The 14,368-nt window shown below is 40.4% G+C and overlaps 1 protein-coding gene across 2 annotated transcripts in view; it reads left to right on the top strand.

Moving 5' to 3' along the window:
• Nucleotides 1-2,161: 2,161 nt before the first annotated feature.
• ric1 (RIC1 homolog, RAB6A GEF complex partner 1) overlaps nt 2,162-14,368 on the top strand; it is a 28,271-nt gene continuing 16,064 nt past the window's right edge. For both annotated transcript variants that reach the window (XM_056433376.1, XM_056433375.1), the window contains exons 1-2: nt 2,162-2,757; nt 6,740-6,847. In XM_056433376.1, coding sequence (XP_056289351.1) covers nt 2,617-2,757; nt 6,740-6,847 — 249 coding nt within the window. In that variant the 5' untranslated portion in view covers nt 2,162-2,616. The remainder of the gene's footprint in view (nt 2,758-6,739; nt 6,848-14,368) is intronic.

Raw genomic sequence — 14,368 nt, 5'->3', positions numbered from 1 at the left:
ATACAGATGTATTTAATGCTGTTTATATATTTAATGTCCATGGCAAATTTGCAACCTAGTTATATACACTATGTATTTTACTTGTTATATTTGTGTCATTTTAGAACCAAACATGCCTACATGGAAGAGTGAGAATGTGGTGATGACGAGGCAAAACATAATGACAGTTACAAAATAAAGAGAGAGTTGGTTTATTCTTGCCTGTACATTTTTACCTTCATGACTATATCATCACTGCACCACCATCACTATTACTGCCATACTCATTCAACATCTAACCTTTTCTGTTGTAAGTCTGCTGTCAGTGTATTTACCCCCTCTGATGAGTTATTGTATAAGACTGAAACATGGAGAGCACAGCTACTCTTACATTTCATAGAAGTCTCACATGGTTTAGTGGTCAAATGATTGTTCGGTGTTGTTGCCTTTTTTAGCCGTATGCCTAGTATGTCTGTGCATGTACATTTAGATAAGTCATAATCATTGTATGTCTCCACACCTAACGCTGATTCTGATTATATAAATAACAATATATTAATAGAGGCAGTTGGCTGTTCCGATAAAATAGAGCAATAGGGCAATAGGGCAATCACATCATGACCGTCCTTGTTGTCTTGGAAAGCCAGGGAGAAAAGTGCCTCGAGTTGCAAACAAACTTGAAAGCATATTAGTCCCCAGCCACCTGCAGGACCAGCCAAGCAGATGCCAGTGAATAAAATGATCATCATTTTAATGCAAATTCCAAATATTAAATTTTTTGCTCACACTTCCATGTAGGAAGGTTTGGTTCTAAAATTACAAATGGCAAATATAACAAGTAAATACATGATGTATACAGTTAGGTTTCAAATTAACCATAACAATCAAATATCAGAGAAAATAAACACCATTAAATACATCTGTATCAATAACCTAGATACTTATCAAAGACAGGCAAATATAACTAAATATGGTTTAAATAAACTTTTACTGTCATCGACTGGTAAGGAGAAACACTTTTATTCTGCGTCTCCTCATACAGGCTATGCTGTGCAGTCCCTCAAGATGAAAAAATAAATGAGTGCTAACAGCAACAACTCTGCTCAAAATGATTTAGATTAAACTATTTTACGAACTGTGTAGCGTTAAACAATGCAACGATTAATTTAAACTTGATTATTTCTGTGTACATGAATATTAAACTACATCGGCCCAGGTTTATTAATTTATGATGATTAATTAAGTTGCTTCGAATATTACCTTGGTATGTGTTTGCATCATAGACAGTAAATAAATATGTCCAAAAACAGAAAAAACTGTCATGTCTGTATTTTCGACTAAATGATCAAACAAGCAATCAAAACGTACTTAATTCATTCCTGTATTTATTTATTTATACATTTATTCAAGCATTTATTTATACATTTATTTATTCATTTATACATTTATTTAAGCATTTATTTATTTATTTATACATTTATTTAAGCATTTATTTATTTATTCCTATATTTATTCATGCATTTATTTATTTATTTATTTATACTTAAGTCATTTTGAGTCCTCCATACAACGCTACCCTGTTGGGTTTCACACAGGTGGTAAGCCTCCGGTTCTGCCGCGTGAAGCGTGAACTTGCATTATCTCTACTGACCAGCAGAGGGCGACTCATCCGGTATAAAAAGAAGTCCGATTGTATGAAAGTCTATGAGAAAATGACCCGACCTCTCACTTGTTTTATTCCCTTAGTACACATGGTACACTTGAGTTTATAGTCTCAATCGCTAGTTTCAAGTCTTCTCCAATACAGCATAACGTTAATTTAGTAAACAATGGTCCCTTAGAGTACAATACACCATGAATGCGAGTATGCAGTAGGTAGGCTTACAATGATTGACATGTCACCGCCGCGAGCAGAGCCGTAAAGGGCATCTTTACGTCACTCCACCACATTTAACTTCTATTTATTGGTTTAAAAACAACAACATGGCGATGCCGTATTCCAAGATGCCGATGGCGAAATCGTTGAACTCTTATACATCGGCAGTCGACAAATCAGTAGGTGACGTCACGATGACTACGTCCACTTCTTCAGTCTAGTGACGTCAGGTGTCAACACCATGCTAAGGTCTCCGTTCTGGCCAATCAGCGCAGAGTCCTACCGACTCTTGTAAAGATGGCGACGGTGAGCAACAGTGGAGTGAAAGCTGGACGCTTTACCGTCATCAAACACCGCTGGTTCCGACAACGTGAGAATTGATACAGCAGCGGGAGCGAAAGTTAAGCGACCCGTTTGTCAGCAGCAGTGCGCTGTTTGGAGCTGTGCGCCGCGGTCCTGGTTGCTTTTTGTTTTCGGTTAGACTGCCGTTACCTTGGATAGCTCATTAGCTTCAACTTGGAAAGCAAAGGCTAGCGCAGAGCTAACCTAGCTGTGTTGCGCCACCGGCTGCTGGGAACTCTGCAACACATTCATGGCTCGAACACCGGACTGCATGTGCATATGTAAAGTTTTCATTTTTACAGAAGCGACGCCCATGACTCGTTCGGATTAAACACACTTTCGGGAGGAATACGGGGTCACTGACGATCTGGCATTGCGACACTGCTTGTTGCGCCAAGGCGAAGTGAGTTTTTGCCGTCATGTATTTTCTCACCGGCTGGCCCCGGCGGCTACTTTGCCCGCTGAGGAGCGAAGAGGAGCCGTTCCACATCCAACCCAGCTCCCAGAGGTTGTACTTCGCCGTCCTGTCACAGACACAGCTCAGCATCTGGTTTAGTCGGGTAAGTGTCGTCAATCAGCTGTGATTTAGAATCAGCTCGGCTCAGGAGCCCAGCTGTCTCCACAAAAACAATGTGTGCGGAGCGACATTCATTTTAACTTAAGTATGGTGGGGCAGGTCATTTACGGTTACCCTGCTTCTTCAGAGACATCCACCATCAGTTTATTGTCACTACCGCTTGTCAATCATGCATGTTATAAATGCACACGGAGAATAGCATTGATGTCATCAGCGATTAGCCAACCACACGCCTTTTTAATTCCACAGATGACGGTGATAATGATACACATCGTGCGAGTTTGATGAGCCTAACTTTATATCCGTATACGTGTGCCTTTCGCAAAGGCATAGTTATGTTAATAGGGATTTACCTGTGTCGTCCCTCCCATTTACTCCCTCATTCGTGACAGGTTTGCTGATGGTTCATCCACTGAGTAGTAGGAACTGCAGTTCACCTGATGAATGCTTCTCAGGCAGAGGGAAAGTGTAAACTGGAGTTTCTCGGGTATATTTAGTACTTTTGGTGACAATGTTATTGTTTTCAATTAACTTGCCTCAGAAGATTATGACAGATTAAGTTATCTTCAATTTCTTAACAAATATTGACTTGACGTATGTTCTGTCGGGCAGCAAGATATGTCATGGTGGCAGCGTTAAATGATTATGTTAACAATCGTGTCAGTCGGCACATCATTTGAGCATTATTTAATAATACAGAGGCAACATTGTGGACTGACCTGAAAACAAAGACTGTAGTGTACGAATGAGTTATATCTTCTCTAAACAGCCTCCATCTGAAGGCAAATGTGAACTTTCTCTCTCTTACTATGACAGTCTCTTTAACAAGAAGATATATATTTGCAGGTACCCTTCAGCAAAGGCCTTAGTCAGGGTGGTTTTAAATCATGACTTGAAAATTGTGGGAAATGGTCTTGTGCTGTAACTGGTTCTCTTCATAAATTGTATACCATTTTAAGCACTTATGTCCCAAAAAGCTGTCGGAATTGATTCCAATATCTGTCCAAAAGTTGCTGCTCTAAAACCTAGAGACCTGTGTTATCAGGTGACGGGTGAGTTCATAAACATGTCATCTGTGCAAGCTGACAAGAATCTGTCTGACTTGGGAGGAAACACTAAAAAAATCAATCCCAATACTGTCATTCAGTGGTCTGTCAAAGATATGATTGCTTTACCTATTTTGGGAAATCTAGAAATAGAAATAATGAATATTTCTAAGAAAAGTCGGGTTGTATTCTGGAAGGTCATAGGACAGAAAATAAGGATTTCCTGAACAATGAAACAAATCTTCGAGTTGACATGAACTTTTTTTTTTTATATAGCGGAGTGACGACAAACGTACTCGGGTCTAGGATAAAGACTGTCAACTGTCGCAGCTTTGAAGCGATGTGTGAGACCGTGGCAGCTACAACAGATGATATCTTGGGTTCACCATTGCCTCTTATTATTAATTTGCTCATATGATATTTTAACTTTAACAAGAGGGTTAATGGGGAACTCCTGTACCGTGACAAGTGATCCACTTAAAATGTTATGGCAAGGCTGAATGGCTCATTACATGTGTGGTAATTTCCCATTCAGCACAGTTTCGACTAGCAGCATCGAGTAGTAGCAAAGTCCTGTGAAATACCAAGTATGGGTCTGTGCTGTGAACCCACTTCCCACTTCTGCCCTCAGTTGTATGAATACATCAGATTATGCCATTCTGATATGGAGAGGGGCTTTTTGATTTGACAACCGAGTTGAGCTCTTTGTTTACATTGTTTTGTGTTTCACGCGGCTTGTATATTATTGAGGTGTAGTGACAATGGATCAGGGTTTACTTCCTGAGGCCCACACAGGATGTGGCCCTGTTTTCCTTCCCCTCTTTCTGAGTATCTTTGCCTATTTGTGAGTATCAATGAAGTTCAGGAAAAGGGTGGTGTGAGGAATGTTGATTGGAGATTTTAATGCGCTGTTCACATCTGTTCAATGCATTATGCCATTTCAGTGCACTATGCAGGCCACCCCTTCACACAAGGGTGCTGTGGAGCTAACACACATATGACAACCGTGACCTTAGAGCAATACAATATTAATATGGATATAGTGTGAGTAATGGGTTATTATCATGATATCAATATTGTCCTTTTCTGATCCTCACTGACGATTACGTAACATCTGTTACTGTTGTAGCTTCGTGAAATAGTGGAAATGATCATAACCTAATGTACATGTTTAAATCCTTCTAAGAGTGAAGAAAATTGTCTATCTTACTTTGTGTCATAGCTTGCCTTATATATATATTCTATATATATAGAGATATTCTGTCGCCCTGTCACAGCTGTGCGTGTGTGCGGTTGCACATACTCTGGTGCAGGTCTGTGTGTATTTTAGTTGGCAACCCACCTGCCTGCAGGGTTTAGGTGATGCAATGAGGTTAAACAAAAAAGTAAAATAACCAAAGTTAATGATATTGAATAATCCCATTATCTAAATAAACTTTTGTACCAGAAGAACCTTTTGTGTAAATATTTAACAATGTTCCTTAGCTTCTTATTATACCAACCAATAACAGACATGGATGATTTAATCAGATGATTTTTGTAAGTACGATTATGTTCCTACAGAGTTTAGTAGATGTATTTGAAGACCTTAAATTAATGGTCAAATTCATAGTTGTAACCTGATTGCCATTGTTTCATTTAAAATCCAGTGCACTGTTCCTTTGATTGGGATGCAAAATATTTTTCACACTCTGTACGTTCATTCCCAAATGTAATCCGACAGGCTACCTCCAGAGTGATCGCTGCGTTTTACTTACAGAACACCTAGTGAGTGTGTTGTTGTTGTCATCTGATATTATTGCACGGGGGGGGATTTCTCTCTCGGTTTCCGACGGAGCAAGTGTCACCATTGCCGGTGTCATTGGCATTATTAAGATTTCATGCTACCAGAGGCACACTATGGGGCTGAAATACTGAACACTCGCGCTCTCATTACGTTGCATGTGTTCGAGGTCTAATGTTGCACAGCTGGAATTACATGAGATCGTTCCCTTCTTCTGTTACCTGCCATGAGCCATTCAGTGAGTGTACCGTCTGGGATTACCCGTTATCGTCTGAAACGGTCTGTGCTTTTAGAATTGCATTAAGAAAGACTATTATAAGTTTATAAAATGAAATGCATAAGACCTATCTGCAGGGGATTTCCACTTGCTGTTGAATGACGCATGAATAAGGCTTTGCCAGGGGTTCAGGTTTCTGGGGTTCTGAACTGACTTTGTTCCCAGTGCTCTTAAACAGCTGTTTTAATACCTACTGACAGTTTTTAGTTGAATTAGATTTCTTATTTGACTGCAGGAAAAACTTACGTTGCTCATTGTTTGTGCTGTTTTATTAAAGATCAACCGGCGGTGATGATTGTGTTGTGATCCAGACAAATATCTTTTGATGTGATTCATGAGTAGAGGCGTGTTAAGGTTTTTTTTAGTTTATTTAGTCTTTTCGTCATGCTGCTTTGTCCAGAGTTTCTATTAAGTTACTTTGAGATTGCTCCAGCAGTCTCATTATTAGGATTATACAACTGATGTATTTACATTATAGACCTGCTAACCACAGACCCACAGTCGCCTCAACATGTGTTGGTCCAATAACAATGGATTTTAGTTGTAATTTTGGTTTTAGTTAAGTCGGCGCTTAAAGAAAGCTGAAAAATGCCTTTTTTATAATTTCCTTAAACTCAACCTAATCTTAACCTAACAGCTCAAAACCCAAATATAGCCCGTTTACTGTAATAAAATAAGTAACAATTCATCACATTTTCTAAGATAGAATCATTAAATCAATCTCTGGATATATCTCATTAATGGTACGTATTCTGTTGTTGTTGTTTTTGGTTATCATATGTGGCAGTTGGATGTCTGTAACATTCAGTCAGTCTAAAGTGCTCATTTTCTTAATCATATCCCTATTCCTTACCCACAGCCCAGTGTTTTGATAGTCAGCTATATCGAGTCTGCGAAGGCGGCTGCCCAGTTTGGCTCCTACCAGAAGGCCGAATGGAAACCAGACGACTCCATGATCGCTGTGGCGGTAAGTACAGCACTGCACCATATCATCTCATTTTTTCAGTTTGATTGACGCCCTTTGGCCCCCGTGTCTTATATCCGGTCCTCCGAGAATAAAGCACATTAATAACTTTTATAGTTGCTGCAAAAATGGTGAAGAATTCCAAAAGAGTGACATTGTTGCTTCATCACTCCACATGAAGTGCTGACTGAAAAAAACAACTCTCCTCACATGTCACACATCAATAGAAGTTTAACATTGTATCACGGATAAGTCATTAGAATTCAACAAGACTGATTACCAATCAATGTAATCATCTGTTGATCTCTTTCTCCCCGGCTCGTCTCTCTTTCTGGTTTTCTTTCTACTTTCTGTCACTTATCACTTTGTTACCACTTTGGTTTATTGCTTGTGGAGTTTCACTCGGTGGGTAAAGAATGCTTCAGTAATCAATCCCAGAGGATACATGGATTTTTATCAGGAACCATTTGTTATAGACGACCACAGCTTCCTTTTTACTGCAGTGCATCACAGTCGAAGGAGCATGACAAATGCTCCGAAGAGAACAATGGGAGTGAGGCTGCACTTCTCTAAACAGCAGTCAGACTTTGTCCTGTTTTTGCTGTTATGCTGAGCTCAGATACCACGAAGGTATTCCAAACCTAAAACACGCTCCCTGACCTCTCCACAAGTTGCAACTTCACTTTAAATCACATAGTCTTTCAATGAAGTGAACAATAAAGTGACATCATTGTGGAAAGTTAAATTTTTTAGGTTTACAAAATAACAAAAGTTTATGGAGTACATTTTGGCCACTTGATCTGACTATTCTTAAAGCATCAGAACACTCGTCTGTTTTAAGCATCATTTCTTGCCACATGCTGTGTCTTGGTATTACATTACATGTCATTTAGCAGACGCTTTTATCCAAAGCGACTTACAAAAAGTGCATTCAACCTAGAGTACATGTCATTAAGAGATCAACCAGGAGTGTTTCATTAAATTTGCTCCAAGTTATTCCTCAGTCATAATTTATGATTTCAGCAAGTAGTCAGATTTCCTTCCTTGGGAAACTGTTGGGAACTCTGGCTTTACTGCTGGTCTGAAGTGCGTAAAAGAGGCAAAGTGTTTCTGATGCTTTGACTAACAGTCAGCACTTCAGGTGAGCATCTTGCAGAAGTCTGCATTGTAGCTCCAGGCTCAAGCAGCTGGAGTAGTGTGGCCGCTTACACAACTATTTAAGCTCTGTGCTTTAGGCGAATACTGCAGCATTTGAAGGTGTACTTGTCTCTATCAGTTAGTTTTAATAATGGTCAGGCGTGAGAAAACTTGGAAAACCAAACATAACTTTCTACAGAACTGTCAAGACTAACAACCTGGAGGAAGCTCAACATACTGCCGAGATGGCAGTAATACATGTGCCGAAACAAATTGATCATAACATTTTTTAGATAATATTTGAATGCTTGAGGTACACCTTACTTCCTATTTACGGTCTTGTCACACTTCGTCCTGTGCTGATCACTGTTCTTTATGTTTGACTGTCACTGTTAGTCAATCATCCCTATTGCACATTTCAACTTGGATGTATTAACTTCACACTCTTTTGTGAAGTGACCTCATCTTGACCTCATTCTTAACGGGTCAGGCTTGAGAGTAAGCTTGATATTGGGGAACAGATTACAGCAGCCTGATAGGATCTAGCCACCTCAGCTCTTTTGGGAGTTGAAGAGGGCCTCATTTGTTGTGTGTTTTGCAGATCAATACACATTTACCCGAATGCTGAACCCGATGAGGGGAGAATGCAGTGTCAGCGTGTTTATATTAAAACATCTTCCTTCCTGTCATTACATCCCTGCCATGTGTAAACTCTCTCGAAGCACCGACAACCCAAACAAGTATGCAAATCACCAGTCCACAAAGCAAGATGTAAAAATGTTCTCGCCTCCATGTTTCTTTACGTAAATCCACACAAGCTCTCTGATGCGAGTTTACTCACACTGTTAAGCTTTCCAGTTGGATCATCAAATTGTTTGCAGTTCAATTCCCTGACCATATCGATCACTTATGAAAATCTAAAACATGAAACTTTGATAGGGTTTTGCGTGATTATATTTACATATGCCTGCTGTTAAAAACATTTCCACATTGCAAGAAAAAAAGCAACGCTATCCAACATTTATTTTAATAACTCCACTGGCCAGTTTACAACACGGGTTTCACCGATGTGTGTGATTAAGATTGATCTGATCTGTGCAGCTTGTCTTTGTTTGACTGAACTAATGTTTCTCATGATAATATAATAATCATTACTCATGATTGGTAGCTGAGTGCTCTGCTGCTAAAATAATAGTTTGAAGCAAGTGTCTTGTTGAATACTCTCACACAAAGCAAATGCCCGAGTCAGCAGATGATTCAATCGGCTTGCAAAGGGCAGAGCAACAACACACGGGACAACCGCCAAGATAAGTTTGTGTAAAACCTGCCCAATTGATATAATCCAGGTAATGTAATTGACAATAGAAATCCAGCCATGATTAAAAAGCTAACTAATGTTTTCATCACCAAATCTAATTGGTGGGATAATCACCCACAAGTAATGCTGGATATTGTATTGCAGAACCAGGATAAATCCTGTACAAATGTTTATGTTTTGTCATTTCACAATTAATGAGCTGCAACATTTTGTTTCTATTTATATTATTTCAAGACTTTAAATGAGCTGGATCAGTTTCTCATACATGCACTTTCAGCATATGGCTGCTTTCTGCAAGAGAATGTATTTAACTTATTATAAAGAGGGATGTAAATTAATTTTTCCTGACTTTCGTCCAAGAAGTCACGGCTTTTGAATTATGCGTTTGATCAAATACCTTAGTCCAGCTACGTCTATTTGTAAACACTGCCAGGACATGCTGCCAAGGCCAGGCGAGGCTGTTTAGAATGCATCGGGCAGAGCGATAAATGTTTCTCCCAAAACGCCACCGCTTGTCCTTGAAGCCATTCGGCTGAATGTGCGACATACCTGCAAACTTGTCACCTTTCGGTTTTGAAATCAAAATAGGTCATCCACGTGAATCGTGTAGATCCGAGGAGTTTTTGTTTTGGGGGGGCGGGTTCAACTGGCCGGCCGGCGCTTATAAGATTGGAGTGAGATACGGAGAAAATGCGATGTGGTGATCTTCACAATAAAACATCTTAGATGGGGCGTGTCGAGTCTGCTCCACTCCGTTAAATGCCATCTGCACGCAACGCGCTGCGCAGCGCTCTCACAGCGAGTGGCCTTAAGTGGCGGAGCTTTTGAGACCGTCTTCGGCTTTAAAACAAATTTTTTTATGTTGTTACTACTGTAGATAATTATACCAGTATCGTACTTATGGTATATCGTGTTTATGGTATTAAATTCTGGTATCGGGTATCATGATATTTATGGCAGGTATCTATAGAAGTTCTAATTTTAGGATCGTGACAACCAGGTAGAGGAAGGAACAGAGTCACGGAACAGAGTCACGGAACAGAGTCACGGAACAGAGTCACGGAACTTGGTTAATGAATGACTTTAACCATATTATATATAATGACAATGTAAAGTTGTTATTACTATTATTAGGGCCCGATCACTGAATTATTCAGAGGACCTTTTTTCTTAAAATGTTTATTTAGATTTGTGGTCGGAACAATCGAAAGACCGTAGTTATAAAAGCTTCGAGGTGTCATCAAACAACGTGGATGTGTTGTGGCGAAAAGAAGAAAAAAGTCACCTTTTTCACCCCTCATGAGTTTGCAGGTATGGTACTACATCAGGTGTTAAAGGGGCTACAACACAGACTCTGTGGTTTATTGTCAAATTGAACGTTTTAGAGCATTTTAAGCAGAATGTCTCTTCTTTTTTTAAATAGGTACCCTGGTCAGAAATGTCCTCAAAAGTCCAGATCGGTCCCTAGTATTTATTAGTACCGTTGTAAAAACAATGGAGAGGTTTTCTAGTGGTGTCATTTAACTGCTTTAACTTCCACTCGGTGTCAAAAAGAAATGGCAGATTGGTTTAAAATGGCGACATTGCTTCAAACGAAATCGTATTGTGAAATAATAGCGCGGTGACCTCTCTCGTCGTCTCTGCCCCCTCTTTCTCAGTCCTACCTTTAATCCTGACCGCTACTGAAGCCAAAGTACACATGAATGAATTCTGTGAATGTGTCAGACTGTCCCAGGCCCACCTGGCCAAACACACAGGGAGCAGGTGGAGGAGTTAAAAATAACAGGGCACACACTCACTTCCTGGACTCCACAAACAGAGTCCAATTCTGAATCAAGTTACAAGTTAATGTGGAAGGACTGACTTTATACCTTTGTAAGAAAAAGAGAGAGAAGTATGTTTAATAATTGTGGGAGAAATGTTTTGACTGGAGCAGCAACCATCACACCACCAACATAACTCCCTCTTTACTGGCAATTAAGTTTCCATACGGTCATTATCCCCTTTTGTCCTTAACAAATGGTCTTTGAGACAATATTTTGGCTTTCTGTGATGTTTTTACTTTGCTTTCAGGTTTAGTCTTTTTTGACACTTCCTTACACACAGAAGTAGTTTCGGGCACGAGTTTTTAAACTTTAAAGGAACACATGCGAGTGTCTACGTCCAGTCTCACAGCACTCGGTGGAAGTCATAGTCGGATATATTAACTAGAAACTGCTTTTACTAGCCTTGTTTGTATTGCAGCTTCAAACTTCCTCAACAATTTTCTGGGCAAACGAGTAACCTGTAAGTCTAAAATGTAATGTAATGTTCCAAGGGGGCTCACCTTGAAGAGCTGGGCTTCGAGTCCGACCTGCGGCCCGATGCTGCATCTCATCCCCTCCTCCTGTCCAGTTCGGTCCCATCTACCAAAGGGAAAACACCCAAACTATAGTGTTAAAAAATGTAATTAAATGTATTGCTGCAGACATTGTCATGTTCTTTGCAGTTTGTTTACATTTTTCATCGATCTGCTAAAATAATTGTAGAAAGGGAGCAGAAAGGCGCCTGGAGTGAACACGCATTGTTTTCTGCCTAAATAAGATCAAAACAACATTTGCTGGTGCTTGACAAAGTGAATCTGTTATCTTTTGCACCATTGAATAGATAGTAACTTTAGTGAGGCAGTCAAACAGTGTTGCCTCGAACTTGGTTAAGATCCACTGAGTAAAACTGGGCTCAGTCCAGAGCAGACGTGCCCTGGACCGCTGCACCCTTTCACACATGGCTTTTACTCCATAAATGCTTTGGCAAGTTAACATGTTGTGTTTTTCCGCCCATTGCACACACACGGTTACGATGACATCCACGTCTTACATTTTCAGCTATGTGATGACTTGACGAGCTGCATCTTTTTCCCGGTTATTTCCAAGAAGTTATACATTTTCTCACCCTCATTAAACATCGTAGTTAAATTACAGGCTGAGCCGACTTTGAGAAGTCGGGGGCTGCAGAACAATAAAGACCAGCGTTGCCCAGGCGGGCAGTAGTTCTCGCTTCAGCAACGGCAGCTGTTTCCCAGATGTTTGGCTGCCCGCAGACCTTGAGGCTAACGTAATGACCCTCGTAAACCTTGGCCCGGACTATCTTTCGCCGAGTGTGTAGCTTGTATGTGAAGAGTGCAAGAGTAACAGCTCAAGCAATTGACAGAGTGAGAGGGACAGGCGGGTTTTTGTGTGGCAGGAGTCGAGAAAGGATCTTCATACAAGGGAAATACTTCATAGCATTTAGCTCTTCTTGTGTGTGTCGGGATCTGTCCGAGGCCGATGTTCTCTCTGGAGCGTGTTTAAACATGTTGAAAAGAGGGCCTAGTACACTATTACATGGCGCACAGTTTTCTGCTGACTTGCATGTCTTTCATACTACTTGCGAGCCTGAACTAGAGACTTTCTTCTCCGTTTTGTATTTGCTTGCGTTTTCACGGCAGCATTAAGTCAATCCTTTGATGTCCGTTTCTTTCAAATTCAGCATAAAGTCGTAACATTTCGTTTGTATAGCGTAGAAGTGCCAACAGAGCAAGTGTTACGTGACAGGAGCTAAAGCCCTGTCTTCAGTCCTCTAATTACAGCGGCATCAATTCTGTGCCTCATGTACCGATTGAGTAGGAATATGTGCCCACAAGACATCAAGTTATTGTTCAAGCAGGACGTCATCAAACACATCTGTTTGAGTTGACACAGTTTAATTTATTCCCTCACATAGACTTACGAAGGAAACCAGGTTTATTTATTAAATTCCACTTAAAAAAATAAGATACGGTCACTGTTTGTTGCCAGCATGAAGATGAGCGAGAGTAGACTGTGTGTGTGTGTGTGTATATATATATATTTATATTTATTTATATATATATATGTATGTGTGTTTTGTAGAAGCGTACAACTCTTCTTGGCCTTGTGGTCCTGTATCTGCAGTGTAAATTGAGCTGGTCCGGCCATCACTCATTTGTAGATCCTATTTTACAGGCTCAGAAAGACTCTTGAGTAGCAACAGCTGTTTTTTGTTGCCGCTCCCATTAGTCAGAAGACATAGAGAGAAAACTATTTAAATTTCTTCCCCCCCATTCAGCCTTTAGGATCTTTGTGCCTGCTTGTTTATTGAGCTTTAGCTGACAAAGAGCGGGCATCCTGCCTCTTCCTGTGTCATTATCTCTTATGTCCTGGAGACATGGGGCGTATCTCATTGTGGCCCTCTCTATGTCTCCCATCCCTTTCATCCATGTTTTTTCAGGTATCTGACGAGATGAGTTGTAGTAAGCAGGATCATAGTCCCGGGAACAGATGAATGGCTGTGTGATCAAACTACAGATGAAAGGGATGAGATGTTGAGAGTGGGACAACATGAAGCTCTTTCTAGTCTCGTTGCTGGCTGAGGTTTGTCCCAAGTTGCTAAATAGTTTCCTCACATTTCCTCTTATGAGTTCCTCCTCTAGGAATGAAGCCGTGTCTGATTTTGTGAATTTATAGGAGGGCTTCTTGGATTTTAGACTTTGACATTACTTCAGAGTTATGATGTGAACTATCTTTCAATCAGCTTTTGGAAATTACCACATTAAACTATGTTCTCGTGATTAATATTATCGGCCCACAAAATTGCACAATAATGTGCTGATTGCTGAACCTGTTTGTGGAGTCAACGTGTTTCTTTTCACATTAACATATGTACTATATTTACTACTCTCTCTCTCTCTCTCTCTCTGGTTTGGGTCGTCGTATAGCTGTGGTGATATTCTTGCTACTAACAGCATTGTCACCACACGAGAAAAGGTCAAGGGTTACTTCAGTGTGCTTCCACCAACTATGAGTTAAACATCACCGTTCACAGAACCACAGCTGGATAACAGGCTGGAAATAGGAGAATAGGTTGTTAGCGCATTGACCTCACTCTGGTTATGCTGCAGAGCCACCGAGAACCAACGTCTTTTTACATGGAGTCATTGTCGAGGATTCACATCACTGCTGACAGTGGAGTTAAGATCCGGTTTCGTGTCGTGTTTCAGTCGACAGGCTCATTTTCAGCCAGACAGCACGGTC

Source organism: Pseudoliparis swirei, chromosome 15 (genome assembly GCF_029220125.1).
Source record: "Pseudoliparis swirei isolate HS2019 ecotype Mariana Trench chromosome 15, NWPU_hadal_v1, whole genome shotgun sequence".
In the NCBI taxonomy this organism is placed as follows: domain Eukaryota; kingdom Metazoa; phylum Chordata; class Actinopteri; order Perciformes; family Liparidae; genus Pseudoliparis; species Pseudoliparis swirei.
This window is presented reverse-complemented; position numbering and strand designations above follow the sequence as displayed.